Raw genomic sequence first — 19554 nt, forward strand, 5'->3', positions numbered from 1 at the left:
TTTTGTAATTTATAAGAAGTTAAAAGCTTTTTTGTTATGTTGTAAATGAGCTTTGGGTGTGTTTCTAAAGTCCATTTTATATATGGTATTTTTATAATTTGGGCCCCCATATTGGGTATAATAGTGAATCTCCCTAAATAATTGGCTTCATTCTCTTTTAAGGCCATGCAATGACTCTGACCACATCATATACACGTAGAAATTTCTTTTGAATAATTTTTTTTTTTCTTTCTAGTTCTGATAGGCAGGAGCTGATCTGGTCTCTACAATTTCATAATCTGGCAACCGAAATGGGTGTTTATTGACCCTTGCCTTTTTTTTTTTTTTTTGGGTGTGTGTGGGAGTTTTAAAGAAATTAAAGAATAAAAATCAATGAGAGTGTAATTGAATGATTTGGACAAAAAAAAACAATTGGTCTGAGAATTGAAAATTCTTTCGTTGTGTGCATTGACCAGAATCTACTAGAAGCAAAACATTAGGAACATGAGGCTATGAAGTGACTCCATGCAAGATTCTGAGCCTCTATATTTACAAATAGTGCATTTACTCGCATTTCGCAACATTTAGACCATTCCAAAAATCAAAGGTTGCAGCTTGTTGCTTCACAAAAGGCCAACACTGATTCTGATTTCCATTCTTTGTAAATTGTAGTTTCTTTGGCTACTCATGTTTGCCTTGGTCTTCATCATTCCAAAAATCAAAGGTTGCAGCTTGTTGCTTCACAAAAGGCCAACACTGATTCTGATTTCCATTCTTTGTAAATTGTAGTTTCTTTGGCTACTCATGTTTGCCTTGGTCTTCATCATAGTTGAAGGGCAATGGCACTGACTTGAACGCCCTGTACTTGCCAACATTGTTCAGATGCTCATTCTCCAACCTGAAAAAACTCCATATCCCACGACGGATTATTTCCAAGCTGGCCACAACCGCAACCATTGTTTGTCCATGCATGAAAGAAACATCAAAACCCAAAACAGTTTGCAACCAGGCAAATCTCAGCAACACATTCAACACCTGCATTGTTTTGTCCAAAAATAGTCAGAAAATACTAAGCACAACCTGCAATTGATCAAGTTGGTTCTTGCCTGAACGCGTGTTTCACATTGCAATATAAGCATATATAAGTTTGGCAAGAGAACGTTACTCGATATAGCTAGTACTCACCATGGCACCGAAATATACACTTTTGTAAGGGATCAAGAGTTTGTCTCTTAACCAGCGGTTCTTGGAATTGCGTTGCAGAAGTCCCCAATCCACAACAAGATCCCAATATGTTCCATAGATTGCTGCAACAATTGAGAAAACCCCAGCAAGAATTTTCCAGTTCACTTCATTTTTAAGACTCTCTAGATTGTATGCTGTCCTCATGCTAACGGCTACTATTGTGAAGAAATATTTCAGCCCATTGTAACCTTGCATGGGATCTTTCTCTTCAACCAAACGGCGGAGGCACTGCAAGAAAATGGAACTGCAAACAATTCTAAGTGTCTGGCTGGGTTAGGAGGACATTTGCAAGAAAAGAAGGGATGAGCTGTGTACCTGAAGGAGACGAGACCAATACGGAATACAAGCAACGATGAAAGTGAAAGTGTTGAAGACATCGTGTGATTTGCAAGTGTTTTGTCTGAGTTTGTAGTCTCCCCAACCATAATAGCAAACGTAGAATTGCAGACTTCTAATGGCTTGCACCTACAAGAAAACAATTTATTGACACTCAGTTATTTCAAACAGAGAGAAGAAAAACAGGAACATAATATGACTGCAATGTGTGATTTAGGACTTAGGAGGATCATTTTACTGACCTGGCTAGTTAACTGATCTGCCAAGAAGAAATCCGGGAGTGTGACCTGAAAAAGAAGCAAAATTTTCAGATTATTAGACCATCGAACTAAGTTCATTCAGTTTCACTTTGAAGAAGAAGAAAAAAAGTATCTTAGATTGACTTTGATTACCTTATACAGAGGAGCACAGATACAGTGAAACAGACAAACGAGGAAGAAGTAGCGACTTGAGCGATATATGAGGTTGAAGGGGCATAATAATATCAAAACTACAAGCTGCATAAAAAGAATTTAGTTCAGTATATGATCCTAGAAGTGTGATGAGCCAATGGAGATGTAAAAATGAAATGGTTGAATTTATGATCTTACCAAAACCAAGAAGAGAGGGAGAAGTTCGGTAAGTGCTTTGTAATCTTTGGTTTTGGGGTCCATCTCCATGTCAAGATTTGAGAGCACAGAAGCAAGTGCTAGCACTGCCAGACCAAAACTGAGAAGAAGAACCTCTCTGTAGCCCAACTCAGTTCCTTGCTTGAAACCAAATATGAAAGAGTAATTGACTCTGAACCGCCTCCAAAAGTATATGTTGCCGGCATACATAAGCATGTGCAGAAAAATGAATCCAAACAAGCTGCAAGAAAGTTTAACATGTAGAGCGAATTGAGTATTATTTTTTGGTTGGAAACTTGGGAAGAAGAATAGTAAAGCAAAGGCCTAATAAGTACCTGTATAGGGGAAACATGGTGTCCATGTACTGGAGTTCTCCCTTGTCAAATTCAGGATTGTTGGCATTGTTAATACTGCGAGCACGTACCATCAAAATAAGGGCTAATGTGAGAGCAGCTGTGCATCCGGCAAAGCAACCTAAAGATTTCAAATAAACAGATTCAGAGGGAGGAAATTGATACCAAAACTGTCCTTGTTCAGAGAAAGAAATTTAACTATACTGATTTAGCTAGAGGCCTTACCCATGGAAAATGTTATCCTATGTCTTTCTATCTTTGATTTTGGCCTTAAGACGACCATTCCTTTTCTGCGATTTGAGTTTGAGAAATACTTTATGAATGTAGTTTCAACCCTCTCCATAAGCTTGGTGATCTGCAGTGGTGGCAAGCGCCATATCAGAACAGAAATTCATTATATTTCAACATCGTTTTAAAAAGATTTGAGGTTTAAATTGTTTAATCTTTCTTCTCTTTAGCATGATGCATGAAGAATTCTCACCTCGTCAGAGCTACCAAGGTAGGAGTTATCCACCATATTCATGTAAGATTTTGATGTATCTCTTGAAGTAATCTGCAAAAGTAATACAGACCAAATGAAGTACTGACAAAGATTTTACTAATAACATGTAATAGCAAACATTTTTTCAGGAATTTCTGGTGTTGAGAAATACCTTATCATATTTTTTCATGATTTTTGAAAAAGCCAACGTATTCAAGAAGCTGTTTCATTCATGGAAAAAAAAATAATTAATTTGCCACACAGATAAAAGAAAGAAAAATGAGAGAAAAAAAAAACAACCAAACTGCTCTTCAACTTACCTATAGCTCTTTAGAAGCCGAAGTTTCCGGTAAAATTCAATAAAAGCGCCCTTAAGCTGCTCTTCAACTTTCTTCAGATTTTCTCTGCTGAACTTGAGCTCTGTCTGTGGAGGCACATTGAGGAAGCCTTTAATGGTCGAAACTGGAGTCTCAACTGTGTGATTCATTGTCACATGATTTAGTATGTCCAGTGGCGAAGGTCTAGCGCCTCTTAAGCTCTCTGCCTTCTTTTCTTGAGTCTTAGCATTCTCAGTCTTTTTTCCATCTTTTTCTTCATCACCAGAATGTTCCTCCTGGCTATTTGATCCACTCTCTTCGATCACATCCGTAGCCATGGCTGCGCGCCCTGCACACGAAAAAACGACGTAGTTTTAGACATAAGCAGAATATCAGCGCAGAAAATACACATATCATCACAATAAGCACAACATTACTTAACTGCTTGCTCTGACTCCGCGGGGAGTGGAAGCTGCCAATGCAGCTGTTGAAGCAGCAACATCGGAAGCAAGACGAGTCATCTCCCCTGACCAATCGAACGGCCTCTGCGGATTCTCCACTTTGATGCGAAACGCGATGAAAGCATCCATTTGCTTGTTGAGCACAGCAGCTTCCTTCATCACCTCATCCACCTTAGACCTATAAAACTTATCCACTTTATTGAACTCATCATCAACCTTTCTAAAATAATCCAACTCCTGCAGACCCCCTTCCTCTGCAGCCATTAGAAACGTGGTCTGGTAGCTCTTGGAGCCATCACGTCTTACAGAGTTCACAAGAATGGCTTGGCTTTCAATGTCTAGAGGGGATGTGGAGGATGTGCTGTTGGGTTGCTGGCTGTGCGGGCTTTGCGACATGAGACCACTGAAGACTCTGTACAATGTAAGCCTTCGACTGCGGGCTGTGGTAGCTACTGGTGGAGTCTTGTGTCTTTGATTGAAGCGTTGAATTTCTTTGAGGAGGGATTTTAGATAATCATAATCCATGTATGCTTGTTGCCATTCTGGCACCATTTGTGTTACAAACTCCTTCCCAAACTTCATTCTTTTAATCTCTGTGATTTGTTAGCTCTAGAAATTAAGTCACTTAGTTTTCAGCAAAGAGTGTGTGACAAATGTCTAGGACAATAAGCCAATGAGGTAACATATATATATAACGCGATAAGCCCGCACAGCCAGCAACCCAACAGCCAAGAAGTTTCAAAATATGAGTGAGTCATGGAACGCGATAAGCTACTAGGTCCATTGCAAATTGCTGAGTAGAGTGAGGTCCACTGTTTGTTGCTTCATAAATTTGAAGGAAAAAACAGTTGTTATATGAGCGAGCCATAAAGTTGCTATGGTCGCTGAAGCAGTCGCAGTTGACGAAGACCCTGTCCATGGGGGGCCCATGGAATATTTGTGTACGGAGAGGAGCTTTGACTTTTTCTTCCTTTCTGTTGAATAAGCTTAGCCATGGAAAGTTTTACAGGTCATATTATTCAACCCCAGACCTCTTCTTTTTCTTTTTTCTGTTGAGATAATTCATGCAGAGTCACTCGAAAATGCCACTTGAGCGAGCTACCATGATATATAATGCATGGTTGAAAAATGAATGTAGGTTTTCATCATGTTCACGTGTTTAGTTTATTAAACTCGATCACATCTTAAATGTTCAACTCATCTGCTTTCACTTACATATAAAAATGATATTCTGCTTTCACTTTTATATTAATTTTTCATATTTGTTTATCAAGTTATGTTCACTTAATCAGGATCGATTTAGGGTTTTAAATTAAGGTGGGTTAAAAACTCGACACTATGAGTGAATTTAATTTATAATAAAATAAAATAAACACATAATCAAGATGACTTAATGAGTATTACCCCTCAAAACACATCTAGTACACATCTCTTTTTTATTTTATTTGGATGTGTAAATTGAAAGAGGGTTATTTTCTATATATATAAAAATAAGAGGAGTTGTTTTCGACTTCGACCAAAAAATAAAAGAGGCAGGAGTTTGTGTTTTGCCTTTGGCCCCCTTCCTTTTTGTACCAAAAAAAGAAAACAGGGTGAAGGTGGGATTATGAGAATGCAGTGCATGGCTGTCCATTGGGTGGGTTGGGTATGTTAGTTTAGGCTTAAAAAGACAAAATCACCTGGACTATAGCCCAAGTTCGTCAAAGGGTAATCCGTTCTGATTAGTATTGTTTCGTGAAATTTACTAAATCAATTATATTAAACCGTACTTAACTGATAAGTATAGCATTATTAGAAACAATTAAATAAATTACATTACTAACACAAATTCATAGCTCAGTCTTAGAGCATTTCCAGCACAAGGGTTTGGCCCGGGCAGGAGGGGGCCTGAGGCCCCAAGCACGCTTCTAGCAGGCCAAAGCAGCTCTGGCAGGAGGTGGGTCCCAACAAACCGAGCAAGTCCGAAGACAAAACGAGCCCGAACTCGTGCTTGAGGGTGATGATGTTAGCGTTGACGCCAGGCCGGCGTCAGCGCACGGGATTAAATTTTTATTTATTTATCATAGGTGCATGGAGTGCAAGCTCCAATGGTAAAAAAAATTTTGAAACTCGTGTGCATTGGCATCAACCCTGCTTTCCGCCAAAGATTACAACCCACATGTCACGTCCTAGTGTCTCCAATCAAAAAATTTCCTCCAATCCAACAGCTACCAATTTTTGTGTAAAATATAAAAAAACAAATCAAATTTAAAAAAAAAAAAAAACCAAAAACAATTCTGATATATTTTTTTTCTATAAATACCTACCAAAAATTTAAAGAGAGATTCACTATCATACCCAATATAGGAGCCTAAATTATTTAAATTTAAAAAAAAACCACTATATGAAATGGATTTTAGAAACACACCCAAAGCCCATTTACAACATAACAACGGCTTTTAATTTCTTTTAAATTAGAAAACTGCCATTGATTTCTTAAAACAAACCCAACCCCAAAACATCATAAAAAATCCCAAAACACTCAATAGGGCATCAAAGTAATTTAATAATCAAAATTAAATTCAATAAGGTCAGCTGTCATTTTTTGAGTTTGTTTATAAAAATTAAATGGTGTATAATTTATCTATATTATTAGTGTTAAGAATAGGTATATATGACTAAATATCTCAATTTTAAAACTTAAATTTTTCTGTAAAATAAAAAATAATAATAATAAAGTAAATAGTATTTGCCAGTTGTCATGACAATAAGTGGAAACACAAGCCTTTTACAAGGACTGCCAACATTCATGTGAATAATAACACCCCTTATCTTGTCCTTGCCTTTACCTTTTATCATGACAAATAGATGAAAATGCTCTATGAGCCACACAAAAATAAAATCCTTGATGTTTTAAATGTGAATGTAACAAGAACACCACCACCACCTGTCACACATTAATTATTTATCAAACATGCCCTACATTATTTTAATTTTGGTGCGTAGTTTCTGGACAATGGTCCCATGCATGGATGGGAGCCATTAATGTTGAAGAATCTTCAAAGGTGGGCTGCTTCTGTGCCTGTTGCCTCTTATAATTGGGTCAAATAAGTGATGCCATTTCTCTCAACAACCAAAAAAAAAAAAAAAATGATGCCACGAGCGTTTGTTTATTTGCTGCTTCTTTTTTGGTTGAAAAGTACAATTCCATTAAGAAACCAGGATGAAATACAAGAATATTACACGGAGAACATAACCAGAGGAGGTTCTTGCATACTGTAAGAAAAATAAAGCACTGCAAGATAGTAACTACATAATCAGGAACTCAGCTCACTGATATATCGATATTTTACTTATTTAATATTATACCTATTTACTTATCACATTGTTATGGTTTTGAGTTAAATTGTTAGTTTTAATTAGTTTTATGAGTTTTTGAAGTGATTAAATCTGCAATTTGGAGTTTAAATGGAGAAGAATCGAATGATAGAGGTCATTTGTCAATTACCAATCATGCAATTGGGTTTCACAAATTGGAATGGAATGGAAATTATGTGGCTCTTGTTTGTCAATTGTTAACGTGCCTAAGCGAAATCAAATCGGGAATTTCATTATATGGGCTGATTTTGAGGTTCAACTTCTCTGATTTCGTCTTTGTTTTGCCCACTAATTGATCTGAAAAATAAAATTATGACAGGACCCGATCCAAATTCCGCTTTGGGATTCGAGCCGGACCCTGTGCGTGTCCGACACTTGGCGAATGTCGGGAACAAAAGACCTATTTGCCCTTTTAGTTACAAACTTAATTTCAATTTAGCCTTGACTTCTACCGAAAATTCGGCAGAGTCTCCCCTGTAATTTGTTCAATCCCAAAATTACACCTGTCAAAACAAGCATGTATATTTACACAACCAACTGCCAGTATACTAAAATATACATTCCAACAGGTCAGTTCTCAATCTAGGGCAAAATATCAGAGCGATTACTAAAATTTACAGAGGAGTTAATCCTTTTACAAAACAAAACTTCTACAGCAAAGGAAAGGTGTGGAAGATGGGAAAACGGCCCAGTGGTGGATTTCTGTGCACGTTTACAGCCTGGGGGCGCAAAACATTCAAAAATGTGAGTGAACAAAAACAAAGGTCTAGAAAATAGCATAAGAATATACTAACCCCCACTGTAAAAACAGTTATGTACAACTGAATATTTAAGCTTCATTTGAATCATACTAAAATCAATGCATTCACATATTCATATATGTATATGCAATCATATTCAAGGTCACTAAAACTTTCTTAAAAAACATTGAAATCAATTTAAATCTCCCACCCAGGTGTACCCCTTTAATTCCGTCAATTCCTGATAATCCGTCAATTCCCCTGGCAGGTCTCGGTGATACAAAGTCAACCCGAGCCGCAAACTGGCAGGATTTAGGGGACCGAAGTCAGCCTGATCCGCATTCCTGGCTCTTACGGTCCGGGCGTCCCCGAAACTCATGAGGCAAATGTCAAGTGCACTGACAAAACTGAAGGCAAACTGGATGTTCGTGGACATCGTCATATCCGAAGGCAACATATACTGAAGGCAACCTGTTTCTGTAACTGGGTACCCAAGGTGGCTTAAGAAAATATAGGATTTCTGAAAGGTCTGATGAAAAACTGAATTTGTGATTAAATCTAGAACCCTGCTGTCATTTTATCTGATATAAATCTCAGTCTCTACTTTCCATATCTTTTTAGCATTTTAACTAGGCAACATATAAATAAAGATATTTAATTCAACAAAACATGCTAGGAAAACCACAATCAATAAAACTTATTCAAGATCAAATAATGAAATTTATTTGCATAAAATCATTTATAAAAGAAAAGTCCACTCACTCCTGGTCCGAGCTAGCTAGACCTCCTGAAGGTCTGCCTAGCCCCGGGTGCCTGATTAAACCACCATGAATAATTAATTAATAAAACTGTTCGGTATAAGTATTTAATTAAAACCCTGACCCCCGGCTCCTAGAAGTGCGTGCACTAGCTTTAAAATCATTCTTATGCTCACTTAAGCAATTCGGATGGTTAGAACTGTCTTAAAAGACCCAAGACTCACTAAGTGATAAATTTCCATATTGGTCAATACAGAACCTCGTGGGGTCCACGACCTCCAATTACCAATCCGAGAATTCCTATAAGTTCCTCACATTTAAATAACCAAGTCCTGCAAATCTAGTCTGAATCGGACGATCGGATTGACCACGATCGTGTAATCGCATAATTTCTAAACCCTAGCCCTAGGGTTCGCGATATCGGAGTATCCGAGACTCCGATTCACAATCCGTCAAATCCTACACGCTTCTGAAATTATCTAGAGTAACATATCTGAAATTGATTACGATCCAACGGCTCAACAGTATTGAACCCGGAAATCGCACAATATGGAAAATCCGTTCGAGGCTCAAACGGTATCCAAATTGAGATCCACGAATTCCTACGCGCTCGGGACAACCTAAGGATCGCATCAAGACACAGTGCCACTGCACTACCCTCACCCACGCGCCGCCGCACGCGCTGGTAGGGCTGGGTGTCCAAAGTGATTACGCATCGCCGGAAAATCTCAAAACCACGGCTCCAAACTCCTGCCCTAGGTATAACACCATATTTGGAACCACTTTTGTTCTTGGACCTACCCTAAAAACTGACTGAAAGTGGCCAAACTCGGAGGTCGAAAACCGACCAAATTCCAATTTGAAAACTGAGCTAGTTACGATCAAAATCGATGCAAACCTACCCAACCATCCGCTAGAGCATGGAAAATAGATAGAAATCCATACCTTACTCGACAAATTTGGAGAAGAATTGAGGGAGAACGAGCGGGTTGAAGTTTCTGTCAAAACTGCTCGATTTTCTACAGTTTCCGGCCAGCACCGGTGGTTCCACAGGCGGAGAGCGATCAAAAAGGGAAGAAGAGGTGGTGGCCGTTCGAACAAGACCGGTCTCGTGGCCGGTGGTGGCGACGGCGCCACAAAATGTCGATCGGGGGATAAGAGGTCGCGACGGGAGGGAAGGAGAGAGAGAGAGAGAGAGAGAGAGAGAGAGAGAGAGAGAGAGAGAGAGAGAGAGATAGGAAAACTGAGGGTTTAAAATCTGAATTTTTAAATTACCATTTTACCCCTCGTGATATTTTAACCGTATTTTCTTCGTTAAAGCTCCGATTCGAGCCCACTTCGTGTCTATGGACTCATTTCATCGTGCTCTACGCAATGGTGTATGTAGAATTGTCAAATTCCTTTTCGGTCAAAAAGTCAACTTTTCGTTAATAAATTATTCCAAGGGCAAAATTGTCTTTCCTCATAATAAATTACTAATTAAATATGAATTTTGGGTTTGGGTCATTACAACCTACCCCCTTATAAAAATTTCGTCCTCGAAATTTACGCATCTGTCACATCGAAGAGGGGAAGAGACTGCTCCCGCATCTACTACCCGGGTTACCATGTAGCCTTTTTCTTTGAAAGCCAACACCTCCTCCAATCCAAAATCTGAACTGGTTGCTCCCCAAAAGTGAAATCGGCCTCCAATTCTATTGGTTGTTCTTCTAATACATGGGAAGGATCGGAAATATACCTTTGGAGTATGGAGATATGGAAAACATCAAGCAATCGTGATAGATCTGCAGGTAAAGTAAGCCTGTAAGCTACTGGGCCCACACGTTCTATAATCTCATTGGGTCCGATATAGCGAGGACTTAGTTTTCCTCGCCTCCCAAATCTCACTACACCTTTCTAAGGTGATAATAATTTTTTAAAATACCCAGTTACTACTCTCAACCTGAAGATCTTTCTTCTATTATCTGCATAACTCTTTTGTCGACCCTGGGCCACTTTGCGTCTTTCACTGATTAATCCAATATGTTTCTGTGTTCTCTACTAATCTTTCAGACACCACTAACCTATGCTCACCCACTTCATCCTCATATAAGGGTGTTCTATACTATTTCCCATACAAGGCATCAAATGGAGACAAATCAATTATAGACACTAATATAATTACATCTGCTCTTCATAGACAAACTTGGGATTTGTGTTCCCAAGCAAGATCGGTTCGTCTGACAACTGTCATTGTAGGCTACCTCCATAAGTGGTAAACTCTCATCCCACTCACCTCGAAACTGCAGTGTACAAGCCCTCAGCATACCTTCTAAAGTCTGAATCGTTCTCTCAGACTGACCATCTGTCTGGGGGTGAAAGGCAGTACTAAATCGCAACTGGGTTCCAAAAGCTTCATTTAACTTGGTCCAAAAACGGGATGTAAACCGTGGGTCTCGATCTGAAACAATGGATACTGGTACTCCATGAAGTCTCACGATCTCATCTATGAAAATCTTAGCCAGTTTGTTCAAACTATAATTGGCTCTCACCTGCAGTAAATGAGCAAACTTGGTGAGTCGATCCATGATTTCCTACACTCCATCCTGCTTACTCTGTGTTCGGGGAAGTTTGAACACAAAATCCATCGTAAGCCGTTCCCACTTCCATTCAGGAATCGGAAGTGGTTGCAATAGCCCTGATGGTTTCTGTCGCTCAGCTTCCACTTGCTGACAAATTAAGCACCTTCTGACATACTCTGCTATTTCTTTCTTCATAAGAGGTCACCAGTAGTGCTCTCTCAGAGTATGATACATTTTTGTGCTTCCAGGGTGCATTGCAAACACTGACTCATGGGCCTCCTCAAGAATCTCCCTTTTTGAACTTCATCATTAGGGACATATAACCTGTTACCTACCATTAACGCTCCATCATTTCTTACAGAACAATCAGTTCTGTCGTCATTTGCAACCTCCACTCGCAGCGTGCAAATCAAAGGATCCTGGGATTGAGCTGCGAGTATTCGTTCTACTAGCACTGGTCTTACATGGAGAGTGGCTAATAGTGCTCCCTCATTATCCGTATCTAGCCCAACTCCGAGCTTCCTCAGTTCTACTATCAATGGTCAATATTTCACAGATCCTGAAGATTTCCTACTGAGTGCATCTGCAACAACATTAGCTCTTCCTGGGTGATGCTCGATGGTACAGTCATAATCTTTTATCAACTCTAACCATCTTCTTTGCCTCAAATTTAATTCCTTCTGGGTGAATAAATACTTTAAACTTTTGTTATATGTAAAAATCTGGCATGTTTCCCCATAAAGATAATGCCGCCAAATCTTTAAGGCAAAAACTACTATAGCAAGTTCCAAATCATGAACAGGATAGTTCAGCTCATGCTTCTTCAGTTGTCTAGAAGCATAAGCGATCACCCTACCATGCTGCATCAGCACACACCCAAGTCCTTGTTGAGACGCATCACTGTAGATCACGAAGTCCCCACTATCATCCTGAAGTGCTAAAACCGGAGCCGTGGTCAGCCTGGTCTTGAGTTCGATGAAACTCTCCTCACACTTATCTGACCATGCAAATTTAACTCCTTTCCTTGTCAAATAGGTGAGAGGTGCCGCTATGGCGGAGAACCCTTCCACGGAGCGACCGTAATACCCAGCTAACCCCAGAAAACTTTGTATCTCAGTAACACTGGTTGGTCGTAGCCAATTTACTACTGCTTCAATCTTTTGAGGATCAACATAAATGCCCTCTGCAGAGATCACGTGCCCCAAGAAGCTCACTCTGTCTAACCAAAGTTGACACTTGCTGAATTTGGCATAAAGTTGCCTTCTTCTCAGAGTCTTCAACACAACGTCTAAATGCTTCATATGTGCCTTCTGACTCTTAGAATACAGCAGAATGTCATCTATGAACACAATCACGAAGCGATCTAAGTAACGCCGAAACACTCTGTTCATGAGGTCCATAAATGCATCTGGCGCATTCGTTAACCCAAATGGCATCACCAGGAACTCATAGTGCCCATACCTCGTTCGAAACGTTGTTTTAAGCACATCCTCTTCTCTAACCCGTAACTGATGATATCCAGACCTCAGGTCAATTTTAGAAAATACCTTGGCACTCTTCAGCTGATCAAACAAATCATCAATGAGAGGCAATGGATATCTATTCCGCACTGTGATCTTGTTCAGTTGTCTGTAGTCAATGCATAACCTCATGGTGCCATCATTCTTCTTAACAAATAACATTGGAGCACCCCAAGGAGGAAAACTAGGTCGAATGAAACCCTTATCTACCAGCTCCTGTAACTGAGTCTTTAACTCCCTCAACTCTGCTGGTGCCATTCTGTACGGTGCCTGAGAAATAGGATTCATTCCTAGAGCATGCTCAATAATGAACTCGATCTCCCGATGAGGAGGTAATCCAAGAAGATCCTCGGGGAATACATCTGGAAATTCCGGTACGACTGGAATATTTTCCAATCTCAGCCCATTATCTATGGTATCAATTACATGTGCTATGTATCCTGAGCACCCTTTCCTGAGCAACCGTTTTGCCGTCATAGCTGAAATGAGGCAAGATGGAAGCACTCTACGTTCGCCATAAAAAGTTACTTCAGGTCGTCCGGGACTACGGAATACAACTTCTTTCCTGAAGTAATCTACTGAGGCACGATGTCTGGCCAACCAATCCATCCCTAAGATGACATCCAAGTCAACCATGCCGAAGGGGATTAAATCTGCCTCCAAACACACATTTCCCACTATCACTATACTATCGTGATACACGGTACCTACCCTAAAAATCTCTCCTGTAGGTACTGAGATCGCCAGTTCGTTCTGCAGAGCTGAAAGTCTTACAATGGCGTTGTGGGCAAAACTAGGTGTGACAAAAGAGTGCGTAGCCCCAGGGTCAATTAAAACTCTAGCATGAATGCCAAAGACCAGTAAAATACCTGTAATTACATCAGGTGATGCATGTGCTTCCTGCTGGGACATGTTATACACTCTGCCAGTGGCTCTGGAACGTCCACCACGTCCCCTTTACTGACTGCTGCCTACACTGGTCTGGGCTCCACCACTGGACGAAGCCTCCACAAACTGTGGTGTCTCCTGTGATCTACCCTGCATACCTGTCCCTGGAGTCGATGCAATTGTGGTCTCTCTATTCTGAAGGAACAACAGGCAATCTTTTCGAAAATGTCCAGACTGTCCATAGTAATAGCATCCAGTAGTGCCCTGCTGGCAAGGCCCAGAATGGTACCTACCACACCTGGCACATTGGGGGCGACTCCTCCTGCCAGATGCTGACAGCAACTGTCTTCCAGTACCTCTAACTGTACTACCCCCAAAGCAGTTTCCAGAACTGCTACTTTGGTTGGAACCTCCGCTGGAACTAAATCCAGGTCGGTAACCTCCATAGCTGCGACCACTAGATGATCCAGAACTGTAACTGCCTCTCTTAGATGATCCCTGACTAGGACCACCTATGTCAAACTGCTGCTTACGGAGTTCACCCCGTGGCCTGACCATCATCTGGCTACTTTCAATCAACGAGGCAGACATCACCACATCACCAAAATTAGTCAACCGCTGACTGATCACAATATCTCGGATGGAAGCCTTTAACCCCATCGTGAAAAGTTGACACTTCTTGATTTCATCCTCCACCAGTGGAAGACAATACTTTGACAGATCATGAAACTTTTTCTCGTACTCTAATACAGTCATTATCCCCTGTTCCAGCTGTAAAAACTCTTGCATCTTCACATTCTGGTAGGCTTGTGGGTAATACTGACTGTCAAATGCAGCTCTAAATACTTGCCACGTAATGGCTAAAGGATCCCGATATCTCCTCTTAATCGAGTCCACCAATGTCTGGCATTTCTGATCAAGAAGAAGGTGGCCAGAGTAACCCTGCTGTTCTGTGGAACAGCCATGACCTCCATGATCCGCTCCATCCTTTCTATCCATTTCTCAGCTACCGCTAGGTTACCATCACAATCAAAATCAGTGGCCCCAATCCTCTTAGCTTGATCAGCATATCCCAAGGAGGGATCTCTGGGCTGCCCAGTCCTGGCTAAAGCCTGAGTCAGCAACTCCAAAGTCTGCTGGAAGTTGGGATCTCCCTGCATAGTAGGCACAGCAGGTACGGCTCCTGACGAGCCTCCAACAACAGACTGCTCTACCGGTTCAGGTACCGGTGCAGGAACAGGAACTTCCTCCTGCCCGAACTAGGGATCCTGTCCCCTTTGTCGGGACGACTGTCTAGTCCCTCTACGGACACCACCACGCTTAGGGCCCATCTGTACTGTCACAAAAAACAGATTTTCAGGAAAACGAGGATGCACAAAGTGCAAAGTCTATAGGAAATGAAACCTAATGCTCTGATACCAAGTTGACAGGACCCGATCCAAATTCCGCTTTGGAATTCGAGTCGGATCCTGTGCGTGTCCGACACTTGGCGAATGTCGGGCACAAATGACCTATTTGCCCTTCTAATTACAACTTATTTTCAATTTAGCCTTGACTCCTACCGAAAATTCGGCAGAGTCTCCCCTGTAATTTGTTCAATCCCAAATTTACACCTGTCAAAAAAAGCATGTATATTTATACAACCAACTGCCAGTACTTAAATATACATGCCAACAGTTCAGTTCTCAATCTAGGGCAACATATCAGAGCAATTACTAAGAGTTTACAGATGAGTTAATCCTTTTACAAAACAGAACTTCTACATCAAAGGAAGGGTGCGGAAGAAGGAAAAATGGCCCGGTGGTGGATTTCTGTGCACGTCTACAGCCTGGGGGAGCAAAACATTCAAAAATGTGAGTGGACAAAAGCAAAGGTCTAGAAAATAGCATAAGAACATACTAACCCCACTGTAAAAAAATAGTTATGTAAAAACTGAATTTTTCCTTTCATCATATTCGCACTAAAATCAATGCATTCACATATTTATATACGTATATGCCAATCATATTCAAGGTCAATAAAACTCTCTTAAAAGCATTGAAATCAATTTAAAACTACCACCTAGGTGTACCCCTTTAATTCCGTCAATTCCTGATAATCCGTCAATTCCCCTGGCAGGTCTCGGTGACACAAAGTCAACCCGAGTCGCAAACTGGCAGGATTCAGGGGACCGAAGTCAGCCTGATCCGCATTCCTGGCTCTCACGGTCCGGGCGTCCCCGAAACTCATGAGGCAAATGTCAAGTGCACTGACAAAACTGAAGGCAAACTGGATGTCCGTGGACATCGTCATATCCGAAGGCAACATATACTGAAGGCAAACTGTTTCTATAACTGGGTACATAAGGTGGCTTAAGAAAATATAAAATTTCTGATAGGTCTGATGAAAAACTGAATTTTTTGATTAAATCTATAACTCTGCTGCCCTTTTATCTGATATAAATCTCAATCTCTACTTTCCATATCTTTTTAGCATTTTAACTAGGCAACATATAAATAAAGATATTTAACTTCAACAAAACATGCTAGGAAAACCACAATCAATAAAACTTATTCAAGATCAAATAATGAAATTTATTTGCATAAAATCATTTATAAAAGAAAAGTCCACTCACTCCTGGTCCGAGCTAGCTAGACCTCCTGAAGGTCCCTCCTGCGGGTTTGCCTGGCCCCGGGTGCCTGGTTAAACCACCATGAATATTTAATTAATAAAACTGCTCGGTATAAGTATTTAATTAAAACCCTGACCCCGGCTCCTAGAAGTGCGTGCACTAACTTTAAAGTCATTCTTATGCCCACTTAAGCAATTCGGATGGTTAGAACTGTCTTAAAAGACCCGAGACTCACTAAGTGATAAATTTCCATATTGGTCAATACGGAACCTCGTGGGGTCCACGACCTCCAATTACCAATCCGAGAGTTCCTATAAGTTCCTCACATTTAAATAACCATGTCCTGCAAGTCTGGTCTGAATCAGACGATCGGATTGACCACGATCGTGTAATCGCATAATTTCTAAACCCTAGCCCTAGGGTTCGCGATATCGGAGTATCCGGGACTCCGATTCAGAATCCGTCAAATCCTACACGATTCTGAAATTATCTAGACTAACATATCTGAAATTGATTACGATCCAAATGCTCAACAATATTGAACCCGAAAAATCGCACAATATGGAAAATCCGTTCGAGGCTCAAACGGTATCCAAATTGAGATCCGCGAATTCCTACGCGCTCGTGACAACCTAAGGATCGCATCAAGACACAGTGCCACTGCACTACCCTCGCCTACCCGCCGCTGCACGCTCCGGCAGTGCTGGGTGTCCAAAGCGATTACGCATCGCCGGAAAATCTCAAAACCAAGGCTCCAAACTCCTACCCTAGGTATAACACCATATTTGGAACCACTTTTGTTCTTGGACCTACCCCAAAAACTGACCGGAAGTGGCCGAACACGGAGGCCGAAAATCGACCGAATTCCAATTTGAAAACTGGGCTATCTACGGTTAAAATTGATGCAAACCTATCCAACCATCAGCTAGAGCATGGAAAATAGGTAGAAATCCATACCTTACTCGACAAATTTGGAGAAGAATTGAGGGAGAACGAGCGGGTTGAAATTTCTGTCAAAATCGGTCTGTTTTCTGTGATTTACGGCCAGTGCCGGCAATTTCACGGGCTGAAAACGGTCGGAGAAGGAAGAGGAGGTGGCAGTTCGAACAAGACCGGTCTCGTGGCCGGTGGTGCTCTGTGGCGCGACGGCTATTCCTGGAAAGCGGCGGGCAGGCAAACAGCGGGAGAGGAGAGAGAGAGAGAGAGGAAAACTGAGGGAGAAGAGAGAGAGAAGGGATAAAAATCTTTTTTTCCAAATTACCGTTTTGCCCCTCATGGTATTTTAACCGTATTTTCTTCGTTAAAGCTCCGATTCGAGCCCACTCCGTGTCTACGGACTCGTTTCGTCGCGCTGTACACAACGACGTAAGTGAAATTGTCAAATTCCTTTTCGGTCAAAAAATCAACTTTTTCTTAATAAAATATTCCAAGGGCAAAATTGTCTTTCCTCAAAATAAATTACTAATTAAATATGAATTTTTGTTTTGGGTCATTACAAAATAGGTGAGGGATGAGCAAACCATCACTTAGTGAGTACATTATGTAATATGCTAGTCAAGCCATGTCATTTTAAACACTCTAGAAAATATAATAAAAAGATACACAATCCAAATCATATCACATCATTACTTCATATCTTAGTTATCCTTCCCAAATTGTACGCAACACGTGACCCCTATCGGCCTCACTGCCCTATGTCCTCGTCTGGTACATTTATATTTCGGATACCTTGTCACTGAAGTTTTCATGTTCCATGAATAGTATGCACTTCACAAAAACTCCAAATAATATATATTGTGTGAAATATTTCACAAATTAGACTTGCTTGACTTGAAAATAGAGAGAAATTTGTAAATAGAATAAATCCATGATTTTCACATTTATCACAAAATAAGAACTTTTAGAACATATTACATAACCCACTCAACATGATAAGTATGAAATATTGCAAGACAAACACATACGTTCTTCATTTTGTTTCTCTCTCTCTCTTTCTCTCTCTCTCTCTCTCTCTCTCTCTCTCTCTCTCTCATAGGAGAGGCTATATATATATAAAATATTTTAAACCACAAAAAAGATAAGATAGAAAAGTAAGGGAATCATGTGACTCATCCCCCTTTGGTCAACGATATCACAACATCACCTGTTACTAGCATGCAAGGTGGCATGACAATGATGATTTGATTAAAACCAAGTCCAAGTCTCTGCACATGAAAAACAAGAATGGTGTCATCTTTCACCTAAAAGAATAATCTCATACTAGGCTTAAGATTTTATAACATTTAGGTCTTCATAATAAATATTAAATAAGGAATAGCCATATTAATTAATAATTAATAATAAATAAGGAATAGCTTATGTGGTTGTTTTGCAAGTTTTCCAAGGAATTTAATGGGTTCTTATTATCTTAATTCCATTACTAGAGATAGAGTGGGTGGTAATAAGGATACTTTTGGTATAACCAGGGATGAAGTTTCGAATAAAGTAGGGAAAATCGAATAAAAATCAATGAGAGTGTAATTGAATGATTTGGACAAAAAAAACATTTGGTCTTGTTTGGGCCAAAATCTTGCACACCCAGCCCAACGCTACAGAGCCCAGAATAACAAAGAAAAAAAACGCTGGGCTCGAGAAGTCTGGATTCTGAAAATAAACTAGAACCAAATGTCCAAAATCCAACAAAAGCCCGGCCTAGAACCTATCTCAAGCTTGGGCTTCGAAGAAACTAAATTGGGCTTGGCATGATCAAAGTAAAAAGTGGAAACCCAAAAGGAAACAGACCCACGTGATTGTTTTTTCTCTGACTTGGAAAAGTCAAACAAATTCAACTAGGTTGATAAGAGAATTGACAGAGGCAGGCAAAAAGAATGGACGTCTCTGACGTCTCTGAAATCTCTGCCACCACAAGATCAAAACCTTTTTATATATTCAGAGATATTGTTTCTACTCCAAAGAAAGCACCATCTTTCAAGGGATACGCAGGCTAAAGTTCTCAAAAAAAGATAAGCAGGAAAATAGGGAGTTGTTCAAACTGGAAAAGCAAACTGAACATCACGGTTTGAGCTCTCACAAAGCGGCAGTTGGAATTAAAGAGGGGTTAGGTTCTCTTCCAAAAAAACAGAGAAGTGATTGGTCTTAAAAAGAACTGACTATTGAAAGCCTATATGCCAGAAATTGATTTTAAAAAAAACCCCTTCTTCTTTGTATAAAAAAATGAAAGATCTTTTGAGAATTTTGCCGCCCATTATTGAAAGAAAGAAAACCTACTCCAGAACATTTCTTATAAATATAAAGAGAGGGTGAACAGAGTAAGGACACAAAAAAAAAAAAAAAACAATC

General features: G+C 40.2%; 2 protein-coding genes across 4 annotated transcripts; both read right to left on the reverse strand.

Annotated features, from left to right (window-relative positions):
- Positions 1–426: 426 nt before the first annotated feature.
- Positions 427–4415, reverse strand: LOC117637459 (phosphate transporter PHO1 homolog 3-like). 3 transcript variants are annotated; one of them, XM_034372360.1, is made up of 13 exons: positions 3762–4415; positions 3323–3668; positions 3175–3223; positions 3003–3074; positions 2747–2876; positions 2504–2642; positions 2151–2409; positions 1953–2057; positions 1803–1847; positions 1540–1689; positions 1165–1452; positions 792–1014; positions 427–674 (listed from the first exon to the last, which is right to left on the reverse strand). In XM_034372360.1, the coding sequence occupies exons 1-13, from the start codon at positions 4360–4362 to the stop codon at positions 661–663; spliced, it is 2421 nt and encodes an 806-aa protein (XP_034228251.1). In that variant the 5' UTR covers positions 4363–4415; the 3' UTR covers positions 427–660. The 3 variants fall into 3 exon arrangements, with proteins under 3 accessions (XP_034228251.1, XP_034228243.1, XP_034228260.1); XM_034372352.1 differs by having other exon boundaries at positions 427–1014; XM_034372369.1 differs by lacking the exons at positions 427–674; positions 792–1014 and having other exon boundaries at positions 1314–1468.
- Positions 4416–13673: 9258 nt separating this feature from the next.
- LOC117617107 lies at positions 13674–14603 on the reverse strand. Its single transcript, XM_034346368.1, has one exon. It carries the CDS (start codon positions 14601–14603, stop codon positions 13674–13676), a length of 930 nt encoding a protein of 309 aa, XP_034202259.1.
- Between the last annotated feature and the right edge of the window lie 4951 nt (positions 14604–19554).

This window comes from Prunus dulcis, chromosome 1, assembly GCF_902201215.1.
Source record: "Prunus dulcis chromosome 1, ALMONDv2, whole genome shotgun sequence".
Taxonomy (NCBI): domain Eukaryota; kingdom Viridiplantae; phylum Streptophyta; class Magnoliopsida; order Rosales; family Rosaceae; genus Prunus; species Prunus dulcis.

What these genes read in the sequence shown, in the direction of transcription:
- LOC117637459 (XM_034372360.1), bottom strand. Translation starts at nt 4,362, where the DNA reads ATGAAGTTTGGGAAGGAGTTTGTAACACAAATGGTGCCAGAATGGCAA. An exon ending in TCCCTCTCTTCTTGGTTTTG is followed by an intron (nt 2,058 to 2,150) that starts GTAAGATCATAA and finishes CTTTTTATGCAG; the next exon opens with CTTGTAGTTTTGATATTATT. An exon ending in CAGATCAGTTAACTAGCCAG is followed by an intron (nt 1,690 to 1,802) that starts GTCAGTAAAATG and finishes GTTTTCTTGTAG; the next exon opens with GTGCAAGCCATTAGAAGTCT.
- LOC117617107 (XM_034346368.1), bottom strand. Translation starts at nt 14,603, where the DNA reads ATGGATAGAAAGGATGGAGCGGATCATGGAGGTCATGGCTGTTCCACA.